Here is a 23341-nt window from a genome sequence, read left to right as displayed (position 1 = left end):
TTGAGACCCCTGGAAAACAGAATTTAAAGTGGACAACCCCTTTAAAGGAGTGCTTTCGTTGTATTGGCTCATGCTCGCCTCATGCACACTCCACTGGAGAGACTCCCCCGTGGGACTGTCGGCCTCAGTGACAGCGGACTCGGGGCAGGACGCGGCTTCCCGTGCAGTGGGCCGTGGGCTCCTCCCTGGCCGCACTACCTGCCCGGGGCTGGCAGCACAATGCCAAGCTGATCAGCACTCACCTGACTGACACCGAGACACGTGGGCGTGGCTATGGAGAGCCACAGGAGAATTTGATTGGTGGGTTTGGTAATGAGAGAGTGAAATTCTTCTCCTCATTGGTGGCTGATAAGAGGGGGCGTGCCCTCTCGTTCTCGCTGTTCCTCGCTGTCACTTCCACAGGGTGCTGGCACCATGGCAGGTTGCAGCTCCGGGCAGCTTCGGGGCCCCGCTCCAGAGAGCGACACTGACTCGGAGTCTGAGGGGCTGCTGCCCCGGCTGCAGGTGATTCACAGCGGCCACTTTATGGTCTCCTCCCCGCACAATGATGACAGACACCGGAGTGAGGAGCCGCACAAGTTGGGAACGGTCTCTGCAGGCAGCATTGATCCCACGCTCACCCGACTGTTCGAGTGCATGAGCCTAGCGTACAGGTGAGACCTGGGTATAGCAAGGGTTAAGTGGGCTGCCCTGGCACAGGCTGGCAAACTTATACAGAACTTCTGTAAGAATCAGTGATTGCAGTGAGAAATGCTGAAGGGTCCTCAGAATAAGGAGTGCTGCTGTAAGGGTTAATTGTAGGCTGATGGTAATAATGTGGCTCTAACCAGGGCGGCATGTCACCGCTCTAACCAGGGCGGCATGTCACCGCTCTAACCAGGGCGGCATGTCACCGCTCTAACCAGGGCGGCATGTCACCGCTCTAACCAGGGCGGCATGTCACCGCTCTAACCAGGGCGGCATGTCACCGCTCTAACCAGGGCGGCATGTCACCGCTCTAACCAGGGCGGCATGTCACCGGCAGGGCCGGACTGACCGTCTGGCAATTCTGGCAAATGCCAGAAGGGCCTCTCTAGTCGTGAGCTGCCTTGTCTGCTATTTTGTTAACAGAATCCATGTTCTCAAGACACCCATACTGTTAAGAGTTGAAATGGAGCACAAAGTCACTGATACCGTCACATACCCCAGCAGGCCACGGGTATCGTTAGAAATATTGGTGTTGTAGTAAATCTTGCTTTCCTCCATCCAGGGTAATATTAGTAATATATTCTATCTGGGTCTTGGGGACAGTGACAGTATGGGCCTGTGTGATTTTAAATGCCAGGGCTGAATATCAGTCCCAGTCCGTACCTGGTCACCGCTATAACCAGGGCGGCATGTCACCGCTATAACCAGGGCTGGCACGTCACCGGTTTAACCAGGGCTGGCATGCCACCGCTATAACTAGGGCCGGCATGTCACCACTATAACAAGGACATGCATGTCACCTGTAGAACAAGGCACGGCATGTCACCATTATAACCGTGGCCAGCATGTCTCCGGTATAACTAGACATGTCACGTCTATGTCAAGGGTTGTAATGTCACTGGTAGGGTTGAGCGACTTTCATTTTTTTAAGATCGAGTAGGGTTTTGGGAAACCCGATTTTGTCCAGAGTCGAGTCGAGTGCAGTCGGCCGATTATCGCTAAAAGTCGGGGATCGACCGAAACACGAAACCCAATGCAAGTCAATGGGGAAGCATAGTCGGCAGTGAGTGGAGGCCAGGAAAACACCTACAGTGCCCATTTTAATGCCAAAAACATCCATTCTTGTTTCTGAAGCTTGTCAATCTTAATTAACTTTATAATAATAGTTGGGCATAGGGAATTGGGGGTCATTTGGCAAAAGTTGTGGGGGGAGTAGGGCCGGCTCAAGTTTTTCGTGGGCCCAGGAAATGCGGACTACGTCACGGCGGTGTTGCAGGGAAAGGTAAGTATTTAAAAGTTGCAAGTGCTGTGATCCTGAGCAAGCAGGGGGGGGGCCCACTCGTTCGCATTGCCACTGGCACAGGGCCCCTCAAAGTACGGCGGTGTGTTTGCATGGCGGGGGCGCCTCCCACCAGCAGCGACACTTTTGCGTACTCTGAGGGGCCCTGTGCCAGTGACGTCGCCAACGAGTATGCCCCCCCACCTGATGAAGGAACCTGCACTTTCATCTGCACCTTCCTCTTTGTCCCTGTGTAAGGTGGTATAACATGCGGGAAGGGGAACCTTACTTTCAGCAGGGACAGATTCTGGCTGTGTAGAGTACAAGGGGAATGTAGTGGTCTAGGTCAATGTACCAGCAGACTCATTTAGCAGTGGCTGGGCAATGGGCAGGATGAGGAGGAAACAGATATAGGGCCAAAGAATAAAGTAGGCTACATGCAGTTCAAAATTGGTAACAGGACTAAACAGGCGGCATTGCTTTGTTCAGTGGAGTAGCAAACCCAAGAGCAGCAGACACTGTTTCAAGGGCCTAACCACACTAGTAGGCCAAATGCAGTTTAATATCTGATAGTATAGGGCGAAAGCCAGAATGTGGAAGCTCAGCTTTGTTCAGTTGAGGACAACACCAGGGAGTGGCAGACACCTTTAGTAGGCCGGAAAAGCCTATTGCATTTTTTAAAATGGTAATTTGGAGCAGAAGGTTGAAGCTCAGCTTTATTTAGTTGAGGGCAACACCAGGGAGGGGCAGAAGCCGTTAGTAGGCCCTAACCACCATTTTTGTTTTAAAACCACTTAATGAGAGCCGGAAGGTTGAAGCTCAGCTTTATTTAGTTGAGGACAACACCAGGGAGGGGCAGAAGCCGTTAGTAGGCCCTAACCACCATTTTTGTTTTAAAACCACTTAATGAGAGCCGGAAGGTTGAAGCTCAGCTTTATTTAGTTGAGGACAACACCAGGGAGGGGCAGAAGCCGTTAGTAGGCCCTAACCACCATTTTTTTTTTTAAAACCACATAATGAGAGCCGGAAGGTTGAAGCTCAGCTTTATTTAGTTGAGGACAACACCAGGGAGGGGCAGAAGCCGTTAGTAGGCCCTAACCACCATTTTTGTTTTAAAACCACTTAATGAGAGCCGGAAGGTTGAAGCTCAGCTTTATTTAGTTGAGGACAACACCAGGGAGGGGCAGAAGCCGTTAGTAGGCCCTAACCACCATTTTTGTTTTAAAACCACTTAATGAGAGCCGGAAGGTTGAAGCTCAGCTTTATTTAGTTGAGGACAACACCAGGGAGGGGCAGAAGCCGTTAGTAGGCCCTAACCACCATTTTTGTTTTAAAACCACTTAATGAGAGCCGGAAGGTTGAAGCTCAGCTTTATTTAGTTGAGGACAACACCAGGGAGGGGCAGAAGCCGTTAGTAGGCCCTAACCACCATTTTTTTTTTTAAAACCACATAATGAGAGCCGGAAGGTTGAAGCTCAGCTTTATTTAGTTGAGGACAACACCAGGGAGGGGCAGAAGCCGTTAGTAGGCCCTAACCACCATTTTTGTTTTAAAACCACTTAATGAGAGCCGGAAGGTTGAAGCTCAGCTTTATTTAGTTGAGGACAACACCAGGGAGGGGCAGAAGCCGTTAGTAGGCCCTAACCACCATTTTTTTTTTTAAAACCACATAATGAGAGCCGGAAGGTTGAAGCTCAGCTTTATTTAGTTGAGGACAACACCAGGGAGGGGCAGAAGCCGTTAGTAGGCCCTAACCACCATTTTTGTTTTAAAACCACTTAATGAGAGCCGGAAGGTTGAAGCTCAGCTTTATTTAGTTGAGGACAACACCAGGGAGGGGCAGAAGCCGTTAGTAGGCCCTAACCACCATTTTTTTTTTTAAAACCACATAATGAGAGCCGGAAGGTTGAAGCTCAGCTTTATTTAGTTGAGGACAACACCAGGGAGGGGCAGAAGCCGTTAGTAGGCCCTAACCACCATTTTTGTTTTAAAACCACTTAATGAGAGCCGGAAGGTTGAAGCTCAGCTTTATTTAGTTGAGGACAACACCAGGGAGGGGCAGAAGCCGTTAGTAGGCCCTAACCACCATTTTTGTTTTAAAACCACTTAATGAGAGCCGGAAGGTTGAAGCTCAGCTTTATTTAGTTGAGGACAACACCAGGGAGGGGCAGAAGCCGTTAGTAGGCCCTAACCACCATTTTTGTTTTAAAACCACTTAATGAGAGCCGGAAGGTTGAAGCTCAGCTTTATTTAGTTGAGGACAACACCAGGGAGGGGCAGAAGCCGTTAGTAGGCCCTAACCACCATTTTTTTTTTTAAAACCACATAATGAGAGCCGGAAGGTTGAAGCTCAGCTTTATTTAGTTGAGGACAACACCAGGGAGGGGCAGAAGCCGTTAGTAGGCCCTAACCACCATTTTTGTTTTAAAACCACTTAATGAGAGCCGGAAGGTTGAAGCTCAGCTTTATTTAGTTGAGGACAACACCAGGGAGGGGCAGAAGCCGTTAGTAGGCCCTAACCACCATTTTTTTTTTTAAAACCACATAATGAGAGCCGGAAGGTTGAAGCTCAGCTTTATTTAGTTGAGGACAACACCAGGGAGGGGCAGAAGCCGTTAGTAGGCCCTAACCACCATTTTTGTTTTAAAACCACTTAATGAGAGCCGGAAGGTTGAAGCTCAGCTTTATTTAGTTGAGGACAACACCAGGGAGGGGCAGAAGCCGTTAGTAGGCCCTAACCACCATTTTTGTTTTAAAACCACTTAATGAGAGCCGGAAGGTTGAAGCTCAGCTTTATTTAGTTGAGGACAACACCAGGGAGGGGCAGAAGCCGTTAGTAGGCCCTAACCACCATTTTTGTTTTAAAACCACTTAATGAGAGCCGGAAGGTTGAAGCTCAGCTTTATTTAGTTGAGGACAACACCAGGGAGGGGCAGAAGCCGTTAGTAGGCCCTAACCACCATTTTTGTTTTAAAACCACATAATGAGAGCCGGAAGGTTGAAGCTCAGCTTTATTTAGTTGAGGACAACACCAGGGAGGGGCAGAAGCCGTTAGTAGGCCCTAACCACCATTTTTGTTTTAAAACCACTTAATGAGAGCCGGAAGGTTGAAGCTCAGCTTTATTTAGTTGAGGACAACACCAGGGAGGGGCAGAAGCCGTTAGTAGGCCCTAACCACCATTTTTTTTTTTAAAACCACATAATGAGAGCCGGAAGGTTGAAGCTCAGCTTTATTTAGTTGAGGACAACACCAGGGAGGGGCAGAAGCCGTTAGTAGGCCCTAACCACCATTTTTGTTTTAAAACCACTTAATGAGAGCCGGAAGGTTGAAGCTCAGCTTTATTTAGTTGAGGACAACACCAGGGAGGGGCAGAAGCCGTTAGTAGGCCCTAACCACCATTTTTTTTTTTAAAACCACATAATGAGAGCCGGAAGGTTGAAGCTCAGCTTTATTTAGTTGAGGACAACACCAGGGAGGGGCAGAAGCCGTTAGTAGGCCCTAACCACCATTTTTGTTTTAAAACCACTTAATGAGAGCCGGAAGGTTGAAGCTCAGCTTTATTTAGTTGAGGACAACACCAGGGAGGGGCAGAAGCCGTTAGTAGGCCCTAACCACCATTTTTGTTTTAAAACCACTTAATGAGAGCCGGAAGGTTGAAGCTCAGCTTTATTTAGTTGAGGACAACACCAGGGAGGGGCAGAAGCCGTTAGTAGGCCCTAACCACCATTTTTGTTTTAAAACCACTTAATGAGAGCCGGAAGGTTGAAGCTCAGCTTTATTTAGTTGAGGACAACACCAGGGAGGGGCAGAAGCCGTTAGTAGGCCCTAACCACCATTTTTTTTTTAAAACCACATAATGAGAGCCGGAAGGTTGAAGCTCAGCTTTATTTAGTTGAGGACAACACCAGGGAGGGGCAGAAGCCGTTAGTAGGCCCTAACCAAAGTTGAAGGCCAAATGCAGTTTAATTTCTGATACTATAGGCCGAAAGCCAGAAGGTGGAAGTTCCGATTTAGACAGTGGAGGACAATTTGAATTAGGGACTGCAGACAGACTTAGTAGGCTGTCCCCTGTGGACCATGCATCCACCACATTAACCCATTGCGCCGTAATGGACACGTAATCTTCCGTGGCCATGCCTACAGGTCCATGCGTCTGTTGTCAGGTGCACCTTTGTACTCACAGATTGCCAGAGTGCATGGACAATGCGGTCTTCTACATGCTGGTGGAGGGTTGGGATGGCTTTTCTCGCAAAAGAAGTGTCGACTGGTTAGCTTGTAGCGTGGTACAGCGTAGTCCATCATGGCCTTATTAATAGTAAATAAAATATATAACTAGGCTCTATGAACTTTTAAATAGGTTCCAGGGGTACACGGGCAGCATTGGTGTGGTCAGTGGAGGAGTATTGCAAGTAGGGGCTGCAGACAGGCTATCAAAGGCCTAAAATAACAAACAGTAGGCAGTCATGGCAGTTTTACATCGGTTACATGGATACACAGGCAAGCACTCCAGGCAGCATTGTGGTCAGTGGAGGAGTATTGCAAGTAGGGGCCGCAGACAGGCTATCAAAGGCCTAAAATAACAAACAATAGGCTCATGGCAGTTTCACAGCGGTTACATGGATACACGGGCAGGCAGCTTGGTGGTGGTGAGTGGAGGAGTATTTAAAGTAGGGACCGCAGACAGGCTTCAAAGGCCTAACATAAGAAAATGGGCTGGCTGTAGGCACTTTATAATTGGTTCCAGGGGTACACGGGCAGCAGTGGTCTGGTCAGTGGAGGAGTATTTAAAGTAGGGACCGCAGACAGGCTTCAAAGGCCTAACATAAGAAAATGGGCTGGCTGTAGGCACTTTATAATTGGTTCCAGGGGTACACGGGCAGCAGTGGTCTGGTCAGTGGAGGAGTATTTAAAGTAGGGACCGCAGACAGGCTTCAAAGGCCTAACATAAGAAAATGGGCTGGCTGTAGGCACTTTATAATTGGTTCCAGGGGTACACGGGCAGCAGTGGTCTGGTCAGTGGAGGAGTATTTAAAGTAGGGACCGCAGACAGGCTATCAAAGGCCTAACATAACAAACAATAGGCTCATGGCAGTTTCACAGCGGTTACATGGATACACGGGCAGGCAGCTTGGTGGTCAGTGGAGGAGTATTTAAAGTAGGGACCGCAGTCAAGCTATCAAAGGCCTAAAATAACAAACAATAGGCTCATGGCAGTTTTACAGCGGTTACATGGATACACAGGCAGCTTGGTGGTGAGTGGAGGAGTATTTAAAGTAGGGACCGCAGACAGGCTATCAAAGGCCTAAAATAACAAACAATAGGCTCATGGCAGTTTCACAGCGGTTACATGGATACACGGGCAGGCAGCTTGGTGGTGGTGAGTGGAGGAGTATTTAAAGTAGGGACCGCAGACAGGCTTCAAAGGCCTAACATAAGAAAATGGGCTGGCTGTAGGCACTTTATAATTGGTTCCAGGGGTACACGGGCAGCAGTGGTCTGGTCAGTGGAGGAGTATTTAAAGTAGGGACCGCAGACAGGCTTCAAAGGCCTAACATAAGAAAATGGGCTGGCTGTAGGCACTTTATAATTGGTTCCAGGGGTACACGGGCAGCAGTGGTCTGGTCAGTGGAGGAGTATTTAAAGTAGGGACCGCAGACAGGCTATCAAAGGCCTAACATAACAAACAATAGGCTCATGGCAGTTTCACAGCGGTTACATGGATACACGGGCAGGCAGCTTGGTGGTCAGTGGAGGAGTATTTAAAGTAGGGACCGCAGACAGGCTATCAAAGGCCTAAAATAACAAACAATAGGCTCATGGCAGTTTTACAGCGGTTACATGGATACACAGGCAGCTTGGTGGTGAGTGGAGGAGTAGTGCAAGGAGTGTCTGTCCCAGTACTCCCAAAATATAAATAGATGTTAATGTCTCGCAAAACAACCAAAACAAAAAAAAAAGGTGGCATACTTAGGTACAGGGGTGGGCTCATCTACTGAGTTTCTGACATAGTAATTTGGCAGTAACTATTTAATGGTGCCAATATAGGACACAGACACAGACTACTTTAAGTTGCATCATAGATGTCTACAAATTTGTATTGTCAGTGCCAGACATTGAATGATGTCAGCGAATAGACTAAAGATTGGTGGAGCTGTGCGACATAATTTTGCACGTGGTAGAGCACATTTTGAGCTGGGGTAGGGGGGAACTCTCTTGAGGCCGGCGGGACCGCCCCAGGGCCCCTCATGTTACAACGGTGTGTCTGACGTTGGGTGCGCACCACCACCGCCAGAGACACTACATTGTACTATGAGGGACCCAGTAGCAATGCCGTCAACCAAAAGCGAGCACACCCACCTCTTCAGACAAACAGCAGTCTCACGGGTGCTTGCGCCAAGTCGCGATACCACGGCCCCGTGTGGGGAGTTTTGCCATTTAGGGAGGTGTAAACATGTCGTATGCTGTACAATCAGCTGCAGCAAATTAGACATTAGAAAAGTAATTCACAGGCAAGAGCTTTTCATAGGAAAGCTAGGTGTCGGCCGGGCAAGGTGGGGCAAAAGATTTCGAAATCCAGTTGTGGTTCATTTTAATGAATGTTAGATCGTCAACATTTTGGGTAGCCAGACGAGTCCTTTTTTCGGTTAATATTGAACCTGCAGCACTGAATACTCTTTCTGATAGGACACTTGCTGCCGGGCAAGCAAGCTCCTGCAATGCATATTCTGCCAATTCTGGCCAGGTGTCTAATTTGGAGGCCCAGTAATCAAATGGGAATGACGGTTGAGGGAGAACATCGATAAGGGATGAAAAATAGTTAGTAACCATACTGGACAAATGTTGTCTCCTGTCACTTTCAATTGATGCAGCAGTACCTGTCCTGTCTGCGGTCATAGCAAAATCACTCCACAACCTGGTCAGAAAACCCCTCTGTCCAACGCCACTTCTGATGTGTGCACCCCTAACACTCCTAGTCTGCTGCCCCCTGGAGCTTGTGTGAGAACGATCACGTGCGCTGTGTGCTGGGAATGCCTGAAGCAAACGGTCAACAAGAGTTGATTGTTTGGTTGCTAATATTAGTTCCAAGTTCTCATGTGGCATAATATTTTGCAATTTGCCTTTATAGCGTGGATCAAGGAGGCAGGCCAACCAGTAATCGTCATCGTTCATCATTTTCGTAATGCGTGTGTCCCTTTTTAGGATACGTAAGGCATAATCCGCCATGTGGGCCAAAGTTCCAGTTGTCAAATCTCCGGTTGTGATTGGTTGAGGGGCAGTTGCAGGCAAATCTACGTCACTTGTGTCCCTCAAAAAACCAGAACCCGGCCGTGACACGCAACCAATTTCCTGTGCCCCCGTGAAAGTTTCCGCATTAAAAATATACTCATCCCCATCATCCTCCTCGTCCTCCACCTCCTCTTCGCCCGCTACCTCGTCCTGTACACTGCCCTGACCAGACAATGGCTGACTGTCATCAAGGCTTCCCTCTTCCTCTGGTGCAGACGCCTGCTCCTTTATGTGCGTCAAACTTTGCATCAGCAGACGCATTAGGGGGATGCTCATGCTTATTACGGCGTTGTCTGCACTAACCAGCCGTGTGCATTCCTCAAAACACTGAAGGACTTGACACATGTCTTGTATCTTCGACCACTGCACACCTGACAACTCCATGTCTGCCATCCTACTGCCTGCCCGTGTATCCTCCCACAAATAAATAACAGCACGCCTCTGTTCGCACAGTCTCTGAAGCATGTGCAGTGTTGAGTTCCACCTTGTTGCAACGTCTATGATTAGGCGATGCTGGGGAAGGTTCAAAGACCGCTGATAGGTCTGCATACGGCTGGCGTGTACAGGCGAACGTCGGATATGTGAGCAAAGTGCACGCACTTTGAGGAGCAGGTCGGAGAACCCAGGATAAGTTTTCAATAAGCACTGCACCACCAGGTTTAAGGTGTGAGCCAGGCAAGGAATGTGTTTCAGTTGGGAAAGGGAGATGGCAGCCATGAAATTCCTTCCGTTATCACTCACTACCTTGCCTGCCTCAAGATCTACTGTGCCCAGCCACGACTGCGTTTCTTGTTGCAAGAACTCGGACAGAACTTCCGCGGTGTGTCTGTTGTCGCCCAAACACTTCATAGCCAATACAGCCTGCTGACGCTTGGCAGTAGCTGGCCCATAATGGGACAACTGGTGTGCAACAGTGTCATCTGCCGATGGAGTGGTTGGCCGACTGCGTTCTGTGGAAGAGCTGTAGCTTCTGCAGGAGGACGAGGAGGAGGAGGAGGGGGTGCGAACGCCTACAGCCAACTGTTTCCTAGACCGTGGGCTAGGCACAACTGTCCCTAAATTGATGTCGCCTGTGGACCCTGCATCCACCACATTCACCCAGTGTGCCGTGATGGACACATAACGTCCCTGGCCATGCCTACTGGTCCATGCATCTGTAGTCAGGTGCACCTTTGTACTCACAGATTGCCTAAGTGCATGGACGATGCGCTGTTTAACATGCTGGTGCAGGGCTGGGATGGCTTTTCTGGAAAAAAAGTGTCGACTAGGTAGCTCGTATCGTGGTTCAGCGTACTCCATCAGGGCTTTAAAAGCTTCGCTTTCAACTAAACGGTAGGGCATCATCTCTAACGAGATTAGTCTAGCTATGTGGGCGTTAAAACCCTGTGTACGCGGATGCGAGGATAAGTACTTCCTTTTTCTAACCAGAGTCTCATGTAGGGTGAGCTGGACTGGAGAGCAGGAGATCGTGGAACTTTCGGGTGTGCCGGTGTACATGGCAGACTGAGAGACGGTTGGAGACGGTATTGTTTCCGCCGGTGCCCTAGATGCAATATTTCCTCCTACTAAACTGGTGATTCCCTGACCCTGACTGCTTTTGGCTGGCAAAGAAACCTGCACAGATACTGCCGGTGGTGCGGAAAATGGTGGCCTTACAGTGACGGAAGGGATGTTGCGTTGCTGACTAGCTTCATTGGCCGAGGGTGCTACAACCTTAAGGGACGTTTGGTAGTTAGTCCAGGCTTGAAAATGCATGGTGGTTAAGTGTCTATGCATGCAACTAGTATTTAGACTTTTCAGATTCTGACCTCTGCTTAAGCTAGTTGAACATTTTTGACAGATGACTTTGCGCTGATCAGTTGGATGTTGTTTAAAAAAATGCCAGACTGCACTCTTCCTAGACTCGGATCCCTTTTCAGGGATTGCAGACTGAGCTTTAACCGGATGGCCACGCTGTCCTCCAACAGGTTTTGGCTTTGACACGCGTTTTGGGCCAGATACGGGCCCGGCAGATGGAACCTGTTGCGATGTTGATGCCTGCTGCGGCCCCTCCTCCACCTCCGCTTCTGAACTACTGCCGCCTGCACCCTGTTCCCCCAATGGCTGCCAATCGGGGTCAATAACTGGGTCATCTATTACCTCCTCTTCGAGCTCGTGTGCAACTTCGTCTGTGTCACTGTGTCGGTCGGTGGTATAGCGTTCGTGGCGGGGCAACATAGTCTCATCAGGGTCTGATTGTGGATCTGTACCCTGAGAGGGCAATGTGGTGGTCTGAGTCAAAGGAGCAGCATAGTACTCTGGCTGTGGCTGTGCATCAGTGCACTCCATGTCAGAATCTACTTGTAATGGGCATGGCCTGTTAAATGTTTCACTTTCTAAGCCAGGGACGGTATGTGTAAAGAGCTCCATGGAGTGACCCGTTGTGTCGCCTGCTGCATCCTTCTCTCTTGTTGTAGTTTTTGCTGAGGAGGACAAGGAAGCGACTTGTCCCTGACCGTGAACATCCACAAGCGACGCGCTGCTTTTACATTTACCAGTTTCGGAAGAGGAGGCAAAAGAGCTAGAGGCTGAGTCTGCAATGTAAGCCAAAACTTGCTGTTGCTGCTCAGCCTTTAAAAGCGGTTTTCCTACTCCCAGAAAAGAGAGCGTTCGAGGCCTTGTGTAGCCTGACGACGAAACTGGCTCCACAGCTCCAGACTTAGGTGGAATATTTTTATCCCCACGACCACCTGATGCTCCACTACCACTACCATCATTACCAGCTGACAATGAACGCCCACGACGACCTCTTGCACCAGACTTCCTCATTGTTTAAAAATCGTAACCAAACTAACTTTATTTGTTGCTGTCAAACAACTTACACGGTGAGCTATAACTTCAGTATGATTTCAATATCCCTTAACAGGTTGGTGAGACCACAAGGAAAATCAGGCACAATGTTACACACTCTGTTTTCTGTGACACCAAATCACAGAGATGACACACACGCAGGACTGTCACTCAAGCACTAATGTCAATATTAATCTCCCACCTAATTTTTTTTTTTTTTTTTCTCTGTGAGACTTTAGAAACCAAATAATATTTAAAAAAAAACAAAAAAACAAGGCTTTCTATGGCCCACTGAATGAGAGATGGCACGCACAGGAGTGGCACACAAGCCCTGACTGAGGCCAATATTTTTCTCCCACTGATTGATGTAGTGTTTTTGTGTTGAGGTTGATTTTAAAACACAAATGAAGGAAAAAAATAAAAAGGCTTTCTATGGCCCACAATTAGAGAGAGAGGTGGCACACCCAGGAGTCAAGACTGGCACACAAGCTGAAATGGCAATATTACTCTCCCACTGTTTTTTTATGTATTTTTTTTTTATTTTCAGGGAGACTTTAGAAACCAAATAATATTAAAAAAAAAACAAAAAAACAAGGCTTTCTATGGCCCACTGAATGAGAGGGACAGAGGTGGCACACCCAGGAGTCAAGACTGGCACACAAGCTGAAATGGCAATATTACTCTCCCACTGTTTTTTTATGTATTTTTTTTTTATTTTCAGGGAGACTTTAGAAACCAAATAATATTAAAAAAAACAAAAAAAACAAGGCTTTCTATGGCCCACTGAATGAGAGGGACAGAGGTGGCACACCCAGGAGTCAAGACTGGCACACAAGCTGAAAGGGCAATATTACTCTCCCACTGTTTTTTTATGTTTTTTTTTTTTTTATTTTCAGGGAGACTTTAGAAACCAAATAATATTTAAAAAAAAACAAAAAAACAAGGCTTTCTATGGCCCACTGAATGAGAGGGACAGAGGTGGCACACCCAGGAGTCAAGACTGGCACACAAGCTGAAATGGCAATATTACTCTCCCACTGTTTTTTTATGTATTTTTTTTTTATTTTCAGGGAGACTTTAGAAACCAAATAATATTAAAAAAAAAACAAAAAACAAGGCTTTCTATGGCCCACTGAATGAGAGGGACAGAGGTGGCACACCCAGGAGTCAAGACTGGCACACAAGCTGAAAGGGCAATATTACTCTCCCACTGTTTTTTTAGGTTTTTTTTTTTTTTTTCAGGGAGAATTAGAAACCCAATAATATTAAAAAAAAAAAATAAATAGGCTTTCTATGGCCCACTGAATGAAAGGGAGAGAGGTGGCACACCCAGGAGTCAAGACTGGCACACAAGCTGAAAGGGCAATATTACTCTCCCACTGTTTTTTTATGTATTTTTTGTTTTTTCAGGGAGACTTTAGAAACCCAATAATATTTAAAAAAAAAAATAAATAGGCTTTCTATGGCCCACTGAATGAGAGGGAGAGAGGTGGCACACCCAGGAGTCAAGACTGGCACACAAGCTGAAAGGGCAATATTATTCTCCCACTGTTTTTTTAGGTTTTTTTTTTTTTTTTCAGGGAGAATTAGAAACCAAATAATATTAAAAAAAATAAATAAATAGGCTTTCTATGGCCCACTGAATGAAAGGGAGAGAGGTGGCACACCCAGGAGTCAAGACTGGCACACAAGCTGAAAGGGCAATATTACTCTCCCACTGTTTTTTTATGTATTTTTTGTTTTTTCAGGGAGACTTTAGAAACCCAATAATATTTTAAAAAAAAAATAAATAGGCTTTCTATGGCCCACTGAATGAGAGGGAGAGAGGTGGCACACCCAGGAGTCAAGACTGGCACACAAGCTGAAAGGGCAATATTACTCTCCCACTGTTTTTTTATGTATTTTTTGTTTTTTCAGGGAGACTTTAGAAACCCAATAATATTAAAAAAAAAAAATAAATAGGCTTTCTATGGCCCACTGAATGAGAGGGAGAGAGGTGGCACACCCAGGAGTCAAGACTGGCACACAAGCTGAAAGGGCAATATTATTCTCCCACTGTTTTTTTAGGTTTTTTTTTTTTTTTTCAGGGAGAATTAGAAACCAAATAATATTAAAAAAAAAAATAAAAAAAAAAATAGGCTTGCTATAGCCCACTGAATGAGAGATAGCACACACAGCAGTGGCACACAAGCCCTGACTGAGGCCAATATTTTTCTCCCACTGATTGATGTAGTGTTTTTGTGTTGAGGTAGATTTTAGAACACAAATCACGGAAAAAATAAATAGGCTTTCTATGGCCCACTCAGTGAGAGATGGCACACACAGGGATGGCACTGTAGCAGAAATGCCAATCTTAATCTCCCACAAAAAAAAAACAAAAAAAAAAAAAAAACTGTCCTACAATTACTATCTCCCTGCAGTAATGTAAGCCAGGTATGGCAGGCAGCAATAGGAGTGGACTGATGCACAAATTAAATAAAAAGTGTGGACAAACAGAAAAGATAGCTGTGCAGAAAGGAAGGAACAAGAGGATATGTGCTTTGAAAAAAGCAGTTGGTTTCCACAGTGGCGTACACACAGCAATACAGCTATCACGGAGCCTTCTAGGGCAGCCCAATGAGCTACAGCGCTGAGGGGAAAAAAAAAAAAAAATAGCTTCCACAGTCCCTGCACACCGAAGGTGGTGTTGGACAGTGGAAATCGCTGCAGCACAAGCGGTTTGGTGGTTAGTGGACCCTGCCTAACGCTCTCCCTGCTTCTGATGAAGCGGCAGCAACCTGTCCCTAAGCTCAGATCAGCAGCAGTAAGATGGCGGTCGGCGGGAACGCCCCTTTATAGCCCCTGTGACGCCGCAGACAGCAAGCCAATCACTGCAATGCCCTTCTCTAAGATGGTGGGGACCAGGATCTATGTCATCACGCTGCCCACACTCTGCGTTCACCTTCATTGGCTGAGAAATGGCGCTTTTCGCGTCATTGAAACGCGACTTTGGCGCGAAAGTCGCGTACCGCATGGCCGACAAGCACAGGGGTCGGATCGGGTTTCATGAGACGCCGACTTAGCCAAAAGTCGGCGACTTTTGAAAATGATCGACCCGTTTCGCTCAACCCTAGTCACTGGTATAACAAGGGTCGGCACATAAGTGCTATAACAGGGGCCGGCATGTCACCGCTGTAACCGAGGCCGGTATGTCACTGCTAAACTCTCAGATTGTGGATGATGGTGACGTCAACCCTAATATTCTGCAACCATATAGTCACAATCAGAATGTAAAAACTGAAGCCTGGGACATCCATTCAATAAAGGAGGCCAGTCACGGATTGTTGGACCTCAGGCGCTTATCCATTAGGTCTATAAATGCATAAAACGTTTGGTTAGGTTTTGGTAGGCTTCAGGGTCTCTTAGCCAGACCAGTAGTGGGCATTGAAGGTTATTGGGCAGGATGGGCTGTTTACTAACTGTAATAAAAGGCATTTTGGCACCAGGAGGTCAATCACTACTTGGAAATCACTGCTGAACTTACCAGCATCAAGACCAGTGAAAGTGGCCTAACCACCTGCTAATCCGGCAGCGTTTGGAGGCTGAGCTGCTACAGGCCACCTTGTCATCATACCGGCACTCTGCCCAACACAATCCCGACCACCAGTAATAAGTCTCTCCTACCCTACTCCCAGCCTCCATTCTGCTGCACTCGGTTCTCAGCGCTCCATAAAAAATAATGATGTTAATATGTACTGTCATCCATATGCCATCCGCGTGTCCCTTTCTGTTTGCATTGGTCAGTGTGCTGTTTGCATTGGTCAGTGTGCTGCTTGCATTGGTCAGTGTTCTGTTTGCATTGGTTATTGTGCTGTTTGCAATGGTCAGTGTGCTGTTTGCATTGGTCAGTGTGCTGTTTGCATTGGTCAGTGTGCTGTTTGCATTGGTCAGTGTGCTGTTTGCATTGGTCAGTGTGCTGTTTGCATTGGTCAGTGTGCTGTTTGCAATGGTCAGTGTGCTGTTTGCAATGGTCAGTGTGCTGTTTGCAATGGTCAGTGTGCTGTTTGCAATGGTCAGTGTGCTGTTTGCATTGGTCAGTGTGCTGTTTGCATTGGTCAGTGTGCTGTTTGCATTGGTTATTGTGCTGTTTGCATTGGTCAGTGTGCTGTTTGCATTGGTCAGTGTGCTGTTTGCATTGGTCAGTGTGCTGTTTGCATTGGTCAGTGTGCTGTTTGCATTGGTCAGTGTGCTGTTTGCAATGGTCAGTGTGCTGTTTGCAATGGTCAGTGTGCTGTTTGCAATGGTCAGTGTGCTGTTTGCAATGGTCAGTGTGCTGTTTGCATTGGTCAGTGTGCTGTTTGCATTGGTCAGTGTGCTGTTTGCATTGGTCAGTGTGCTGTTTGCATTGGTCAGTGTGCTGTTTGCATTGGTCAGTGTGCTGTTTGCATTGGTCAGTGTGCTGTTTGTGTGCAGTTTTGTATCCAGACAGCACATGGACATTTACTACCTTTGTCTCAACAAGCCCTTATGCTCAGTAAATAGCTGTTCTCTGCGTCCTCCGTAGACTTCGCCCCCTATTATGGCACCGTCCTCTGGTATAAGGGGTGCAAGGAGCTCCTGCCATTATCAGTACTGGTAACACTTATAGCACCGAGTACAGGGTCTCTGCTCCCTCTCCAGCCCATGTTACCAGTACTAGTAAACAGGCTGTGGCTACATGTCAGTGAATAGACCCACAGTATGCAGCATTATGAATTATAGATCTGTCTTACAGCACATCTGCACTGTACTACTGTACCCAATGTATTATGTATTTTAGGAGTCGGAGTCGGTTGAATTTATTCCAACTCCACCAAAATGGACTCCGACTCCACAGCCCTGTCTTTACCTGCCTCCTTGTTGGCAGGTGACTTTGGCCTTTTGTATGTTATTCCAGATAGGTCTTTGCGTTGTCCGTCTCTACGCCCAGCGATTCCAGGCTGCATTCCAGGTCACCTCATCGCCAAAGACTATCATGCATTTGTGCCAAAAGCTCCAAGAGGCGTAAAGCTTTGACGCCCATGAATCGTCACGAATACTGGAGCACTCACATGAGCTCTTTCTGTTCCGCCAGTCCCCAGAGGAAGAAACCCCACAGATCCTTTAGGCACCATTGTATAATCTCCATATGTGAGGCCTTCTGAGATCGCACTTCTTCTAGCACTATTAGCAACCCTGTTGCCTGCTGAGCTGAAGTCAGATTGTCTTTGGGCATGGAGTGAAAAGCACCATTTTAGCAGCAGAGCATTCTCTGTTTGGTGGTTCATAGTGGGAGTAGCGTTGTCAGGAGCAGCCTTAACGTGCTTTTGCTGGTTTGTGCTCAGTTTGAAGCCAAATTGATCTGAAGGACTTTCACCAGTATTTCTCTAGACACTATTTTAGCGCCTTCAGGGTCCACAGTGGTGCCACCTATTGGCGGTACAGTAAGCAGTCAAGGAGGCGTCCTTGACTGCTTACCATACCGCCTTCTATACAATGAGCGCCATTGCAGGTTTTTTGGAACCTGAAAATTTAGACATGACGTAAGGGGCACACGTGACTCATGACCGCCTTTACTGACTTAAATGCCTAACCTTAATTACTTACTGCATCGGATCTCTCGTAAACTGCCTTATTGTAAGATCCCCTCCTGAATAACGACATTACACCAGATTTGGATTAAATGGCCACAGCAGCCTTTTATTAAACATAAATACAACATGTAAACAATATCCCCCCAGGGAGTGGTGGTCCTCGAAGCCTCAAAAATAACCTTGCAGAAATTCAAATTGTGTACCTTGGCCTCCAGGCTTAGTCTTGCCTCCAGCCACTAAGCACCAGCTCGGAGGCCAAACCAACCGATTACCAAATCCTTTAATCAGCCCCTCCACGGGCTGATCTACCACATCCACTCGCAATCCACTCCGGGGGAGTCCAGGACCACTAGAGGTCCCCCCCTCCCTTAGAATCCGCCATTCCCCTCTTTCCACCAACTTCGAGGACCTCCCTCCCCGCCACCAACATAAATGTTTTGACACCTCAAACATTTGTGTCCCTCCAAACCTTCAAACCCGTCTCAATTCCTTCCTGAACAGCGAGACACCACATGTCAACCCCAATTGCATTTAAATGCACGCCATCTGCCCTCCAATATTCGCCCTTTCCGGATTCCAAATTTACATGACGCACTACCAATGCCCCATTCCACGCCATGAATCGAGATACTGCCCTGTTTACTTTTATTCTGGCCTTATTTATCCCCTCAATTGAGTGAGCACCTCGCCACACCTTCCTCGGGATAATATCTGACCAGACAACTAACAACTTCGGAAACGCCGCACAAAGTCTTAAAATGTCAAACTTTATGTCCCTTATCAATTCCCTACAGGGCCTTTTGCCCAAGTCATTGCCGCCCAAATGAATTACTACCACATCCGGAGCTCGATCCAAACGAACAAACTGGTGGAACTCCGGCAAAAGCTGGCTCCATATCATTCCGCGTTTCCCGATCCACCGCAGAATTGCTGTCTCTCTTGAGAACCCCAGTTGCCGCCCGTCCGGCCGAATTGCGGCCCGCAAAGCCACCCAAAAAACGAAAGAGTGGCCCATGATCCACACCAGCCGGTGCTCGCGGCCTGAAATAGATAACACAACAATAAGAAAAAAACAACTCAACTATAAAACCATTAGACCAAGTTCGGGCGGATATAGGAAATGAATCTCCTCGACTCCCACCGCCCGATCTTTTTTACCACCACCTCGCCCAGGCCCCTCCTGGCAGCTTCCGTCGCTGCGCTGATCCTAAATGACTGCCCACTGTAATCCCCCGGTGAAATTCCCCCTGCGATCAAACATTTCTTAAAAACCGCTATGAACTGAAATCGAGCTAAAAAGGAACCGTCCTCATGGACCAAAAGGGGGTTGGACAATCCCCCGCCCATCCCCATGAAAGCATTGACACACAGGACCGGGCATAACGGGGAACCGGCCACCTTAAATAACACCACTTTACAGCCTTTACCTTGACTGTCTTAGAAAATCTAAGCCGAATAACTACCCTATCATTATACACGTCCACGTCTTCCCTCAACAAACCCCCTTTGGTTCTTTTAGAGGGGCTGACCAACTCCCCTAACCGAAATGCTCCAAAGAACGCTAATGCAAAGGCCGCCTTAAAAAGAATTATTTCCCATTGCGATGAACAGACCGAAGCTAACTGATTGCCCAAAATTAACAATACCTTGTATGATACCGGGCGTCTTTTATCGCTCACCGCCCAACCTTTACTCCATCCTTTTAACATCTGAACTACCAAAAAAGTCTTCGTGACGTCCTTAAGGCCCCGAGCCTTGAAACCGAATGCAATACCCGCCAACAACTTGTTCAGTCTAGACACGGACCAACCCGACTCTTTAAAATGCCCGATCAACAACAATAATCAGCTCTCATCCTGTAGTCCTGCCCCTAAAGAAACACCCCACTCTTCCCAAATACCCCATGCCTGCTGATACTGACTCCAAGACCTAGCCGATAAGGAATTCTGAAACAGATAATCTACTGCCCGCCAGGAAGCTTCCATAACTCCGCTGGGCACTCCCGGCCTGGCGACTCCGCCTGAGGTACCAATTCTCGAAAACGATCTTCCTGCAAGTGAGAGAGCAACAGAGACTGGGTTAGAAGCCATCGACCTGACCTCCGACACAATCCACAAATTCAAAGATAAGCCCAAAAACAAACGCTGCAAAATTTTTACTACCACCGGTGAATCAGCCAACAGTGAATTTATTGCCACGGTAACCGCATCGGACCCACATGGAAAACGAATCTTCTTGTCTCGCACACTGTTACCCCATAACGACAATGCAACAACGATAGGGAACAAATGAGGAAGAACCCGATTTTGCAGCCAACCTTGCTCTCGCCAGAAACCAGGCCATTCAGCCAACAACCAACTGCCTTGAAAAAACAAACCAAAACCACGATCATCCACCATGGCAATGATGAAACCCAAATCATCTGAATTCACAACCGGTTTTATCCAGATAGACTTTCCATTGTAATTCTCCCAAAAATTTGCCCATACTGCCAAATCTTCACGCAATTCCTTCTTTAGTCTGATAAAATGAACTGGAGACCGAACGCCCCTGGTCGCCAAAGACAACCTGCGGCAGAATGCCCTTCCCATCGGCATAATACGGCAAGCGAAGTTCAATTTGCCAATCAAAGATTGTACCTCCCTCAGCTTCAATTTTTTAGCACTACATGCCCTGGACACCTCTTAGCTCAGAGCGCTGACCTTATCCCCAGGCAGCATGCACACCATTTCTAAGGTATCGATTTCTATACCCAGAAAACTCAAAACAGTGACTGGACCCACAGTTTTGTCCGGAGCTAAAGGAAGCCCGAACATCTTGCACACTCTCTCCATCGTGTGCAATAGCACCGAGCAATCAGTACTTTGAGCCGGGCCTATGAACAGGAAGTCATCCAGATAGTGAATGCAAGATCTCAAGCCCGACACGTCTTTCACCACCCACTCCAAAAAGGTGCTAAAAGTTTCGAAGTACGCGCAGGAAAGGGAACAACCCATGGGAAGACAGCGATCGACGTAAAAACCTCCATCCCAATAGCAACCCAGGAGATGCATACTCTCCGGGTGAACCGGTAGTAGCCTGAAAGCCGCTTCGATATCCATTTTCGCCAACAGTGCGCCACCCCCACATACCCGCACCCAATCCATAGCCGCATCAAATGAAGTGTAAATCACCGAACATAACTGAGGGTCAATTCCGTCATTTACTGAGGACCCTTTCGGAAAGGACAGATGATGAATCAATCTGAATCTATTGGGTTCCTTTTTTGGTACCACGCCCAACGGGGAAACCCTCAGATTGCGTATAGGCGCCGCTGGAAAAGGGCCGGCCATCCTACCCAATTTAACTTCGCTTTCCAGCTTTTTAGCAACCACGTCAGGAAATTGCAAAGCCGATTTCAAATTTTTTGTGGAAAATTTATGTTCCGCATCCACGAATGGAATACGGAAACCATCCCGAAAACCTCCTTCTAACAAAACTGCAGCTGGTGAATAAGGGTACCTATTTAGAAATGGCACCATCACGTCCAGACGAATTGGCGTCATTCCTTTTTTCAGAACCGTCTCCGCTTCTCTGTCTGCCACCCTTAAAACATTTGGATGACCCGTGCAGTCCCCCGCAAGTTGCACATTAAGCTTGAATTTGCATTTCCCCTCAAATTTGCATGAGCCTTCATTGAATGCAAAGCACAGTCCTCTCTGCATTGCCGCTGAGTGTCCCGACTGCCCTGAACCCCCAGCGCTTCCAAGAAAAGACTGGCTGCCTGACCCGAAGCGTGACGGGACCATAACCTTCATCCACAAAGCTATATCTTTGTGATCCCACCGAATACTGGGCCTAATGGCCTTCCGCTGCCGGAATTGCTCATCGTATCTGAGCCAACCTTGGCCCCCGTAAGTCCGATAAGCTCCCCCAATCGCATCCATGTAACAAAAAGCCCCGAGCAGTTCTCGGGGGACCTCTTACCAATCACACTTGCCAAAATGGCGAATGCCTGTAACCAATTAGAAAATGTCCTAGGAATCAGCCTAAAACGCCTCTTTTCTTCCTCCTCTTTTTTTAAATCATCTTTGCGCAGCCTGTCCAATTGAAAACGTTTTTAGTGGTAATAAGGAGAATATTTCCACGTATTCCCCTTTTTCCAAATTTTATCCCTATTTCACTTTTTAAGTGTGCCCCCAACGGTCCCTCGAAACAAATGTATACCTTCCCACGGGCCGCGTCATCCAAACGCACTGAGGTATCTTTTTCCGCTTCCCCTGCCTGACTGGCAACAGACACGCTAAGTGAAGGTATGGCGGCACTCGTCGCCACAGCATCATTCCCCACGTTATCTGACGACATACTCCTAGAACTCATATCAGTGAACCCCCCCAGAGAACCCCTCAAACCCGAAACTTCCCCCGGATTCCCAAGCCATGCCGCAGAAGAAGACCCCATGTTTGAACCCCCCGATCCCCATAACGCCGCCAGATCTCTAAGCCCGTGCATGATAAGCCCTAATCCCCCCAACTCCCCCCATAAATACATCCCTACTAACACTGACAGAGGGAGCTAACACAGGGGTACATGAAAGAAAAGGATTGTTCTCATCTAGCTGCCCGAGCGCTGTGGACCCGGCAGCCGAAGATCCTGAAGCCAGACGTACATGCTCCTCTCCTGAGCTCTCCATCCGTTGGTCCCCGGGTAAGTCAGATGGCCGACTGCCGTCCTGTGACACCCCATCCGAAGGTGCAGGGTCCCTTGCTGCTGACGCCGCCGCTGTGAAGATGCCTCAGCCAGCGTAACGCTGCCCGTGCTGGGAAGTGCTCCTATCTGCAGCTGTGACATGGCCAGACCCCCTGGATGAACTCAGCCCCAGCCTGCGCTGGCTAGAGGAAGTCAGCCCTCCAGCTCCCTGCCCCGTCCCAGGCAGAGCGCTGCTGACAGGGCCGGCAGAACGCCGCCCGTTAGATTCCACATGCCGAGAGGCCTGGGAATAAGGCCCCCGCCTCCTGGAACCACCCGCTCCTCCGCGCTGAGCAGGCTCACCTGACCTGGCGCAGCCCGCCGCTCCTGGTCCCGACACCCGGTGAGTCACACGCGCTGAGGGGGAGGCCGACACTTCCCCCTGCTGCAGGCCCCGCCGTGCTGAAGGATTCCTCCCGGCTCTGCTGCGGGCCGCTGCTGCACCGCCGCTCACGTCTCCTGCCGGATGGTCCCTAGAGGGGCTCCTGATACGGCGCCGGGCCTGAGGGGTGACGTCGGGGTTCAAGCGCGCCGGAGGCCTGGACCTCCGCGGCCGCCGTCCCTCTGCAGGTACCTGGGTTGGTCCCGTCACCGCTCCGTCCAGAAGGCTGCTGATGGACTGCTGCAGCCATTCGGTGCCCTGTGTGCTGGCCTGTTCGCACAGTCTCTGCAATAAGGCCTCCACATCCATCACTGGGGATTGATTTCAGCCACCGCCGGACCAGCAGGTGAGCGTGGCAGTTGCCGAGGTGAAATTATCCAAATCACCCCCTCAGTAAGCTCCCCCTGCTTGCTCCTCCCTGACTCATCCAAACCCCGCCCCCCCCTTTGTCCAAATTCAAAAGTACACAGCCCAAGCAAACTAATTAACCCCGACTTGCCCTTGCCCACCCTGAGGCTCTGCCATTCCCCGTGACCCCATCATGCTGGCCTCCCTTG

The 23341-nt window shown here is 48.4% G+C and overlaps 1 protein-coding gene across 2 annotated transcripts in view; it reads left to right on the top strand.

Moving 5' to 3' along the window:
• The first annotated feature begins 358 nt into the window (after positions 1-358).
• MLXIPL (MLX interacting protein like) overlaps positions 359-23341 on the top strand; it is a 142438-nt gene continuing 119455 nt past the window's right edge. Inside the window, exon 1 of one of the 2 annotated variants that reach the window (XR_013223730.1) lies at positions 359-653. Coding sequence is in view for 1 of the 2 variants with exons in the window: in XM_077294520.1 (XP_077150635.1) it covers positions 415-653 (239 nt within the window). In the remaining variant the exon portion in view is untranslated. The remainder of the gene's footprint in view (positions 654-23341) is intronic. The other variant, XM_077294520.1, reaches the window with a different exon arrangement.

Source organism: Ranitomeya variabilis, chromosome 3 (assembly GCF_051348905.1).
Source record: "Ranitomeya variabilis isolate aRanVar5 chromosome 3, aRanVar5.hap1, whole genome shotgun sequence".
Taxonomy (NCBI): Eukaryota; Metazoa; Chordata; class Amphibia; order Anura; family Dendrobatidae; genus Ranitomeya; species Ranitomeya variabilis.
The sequence above is the reverse complement of the archived record's forward strand: the minus strand, read 5'-3'. Positions and strand labels throughout refer to the sequence as shown.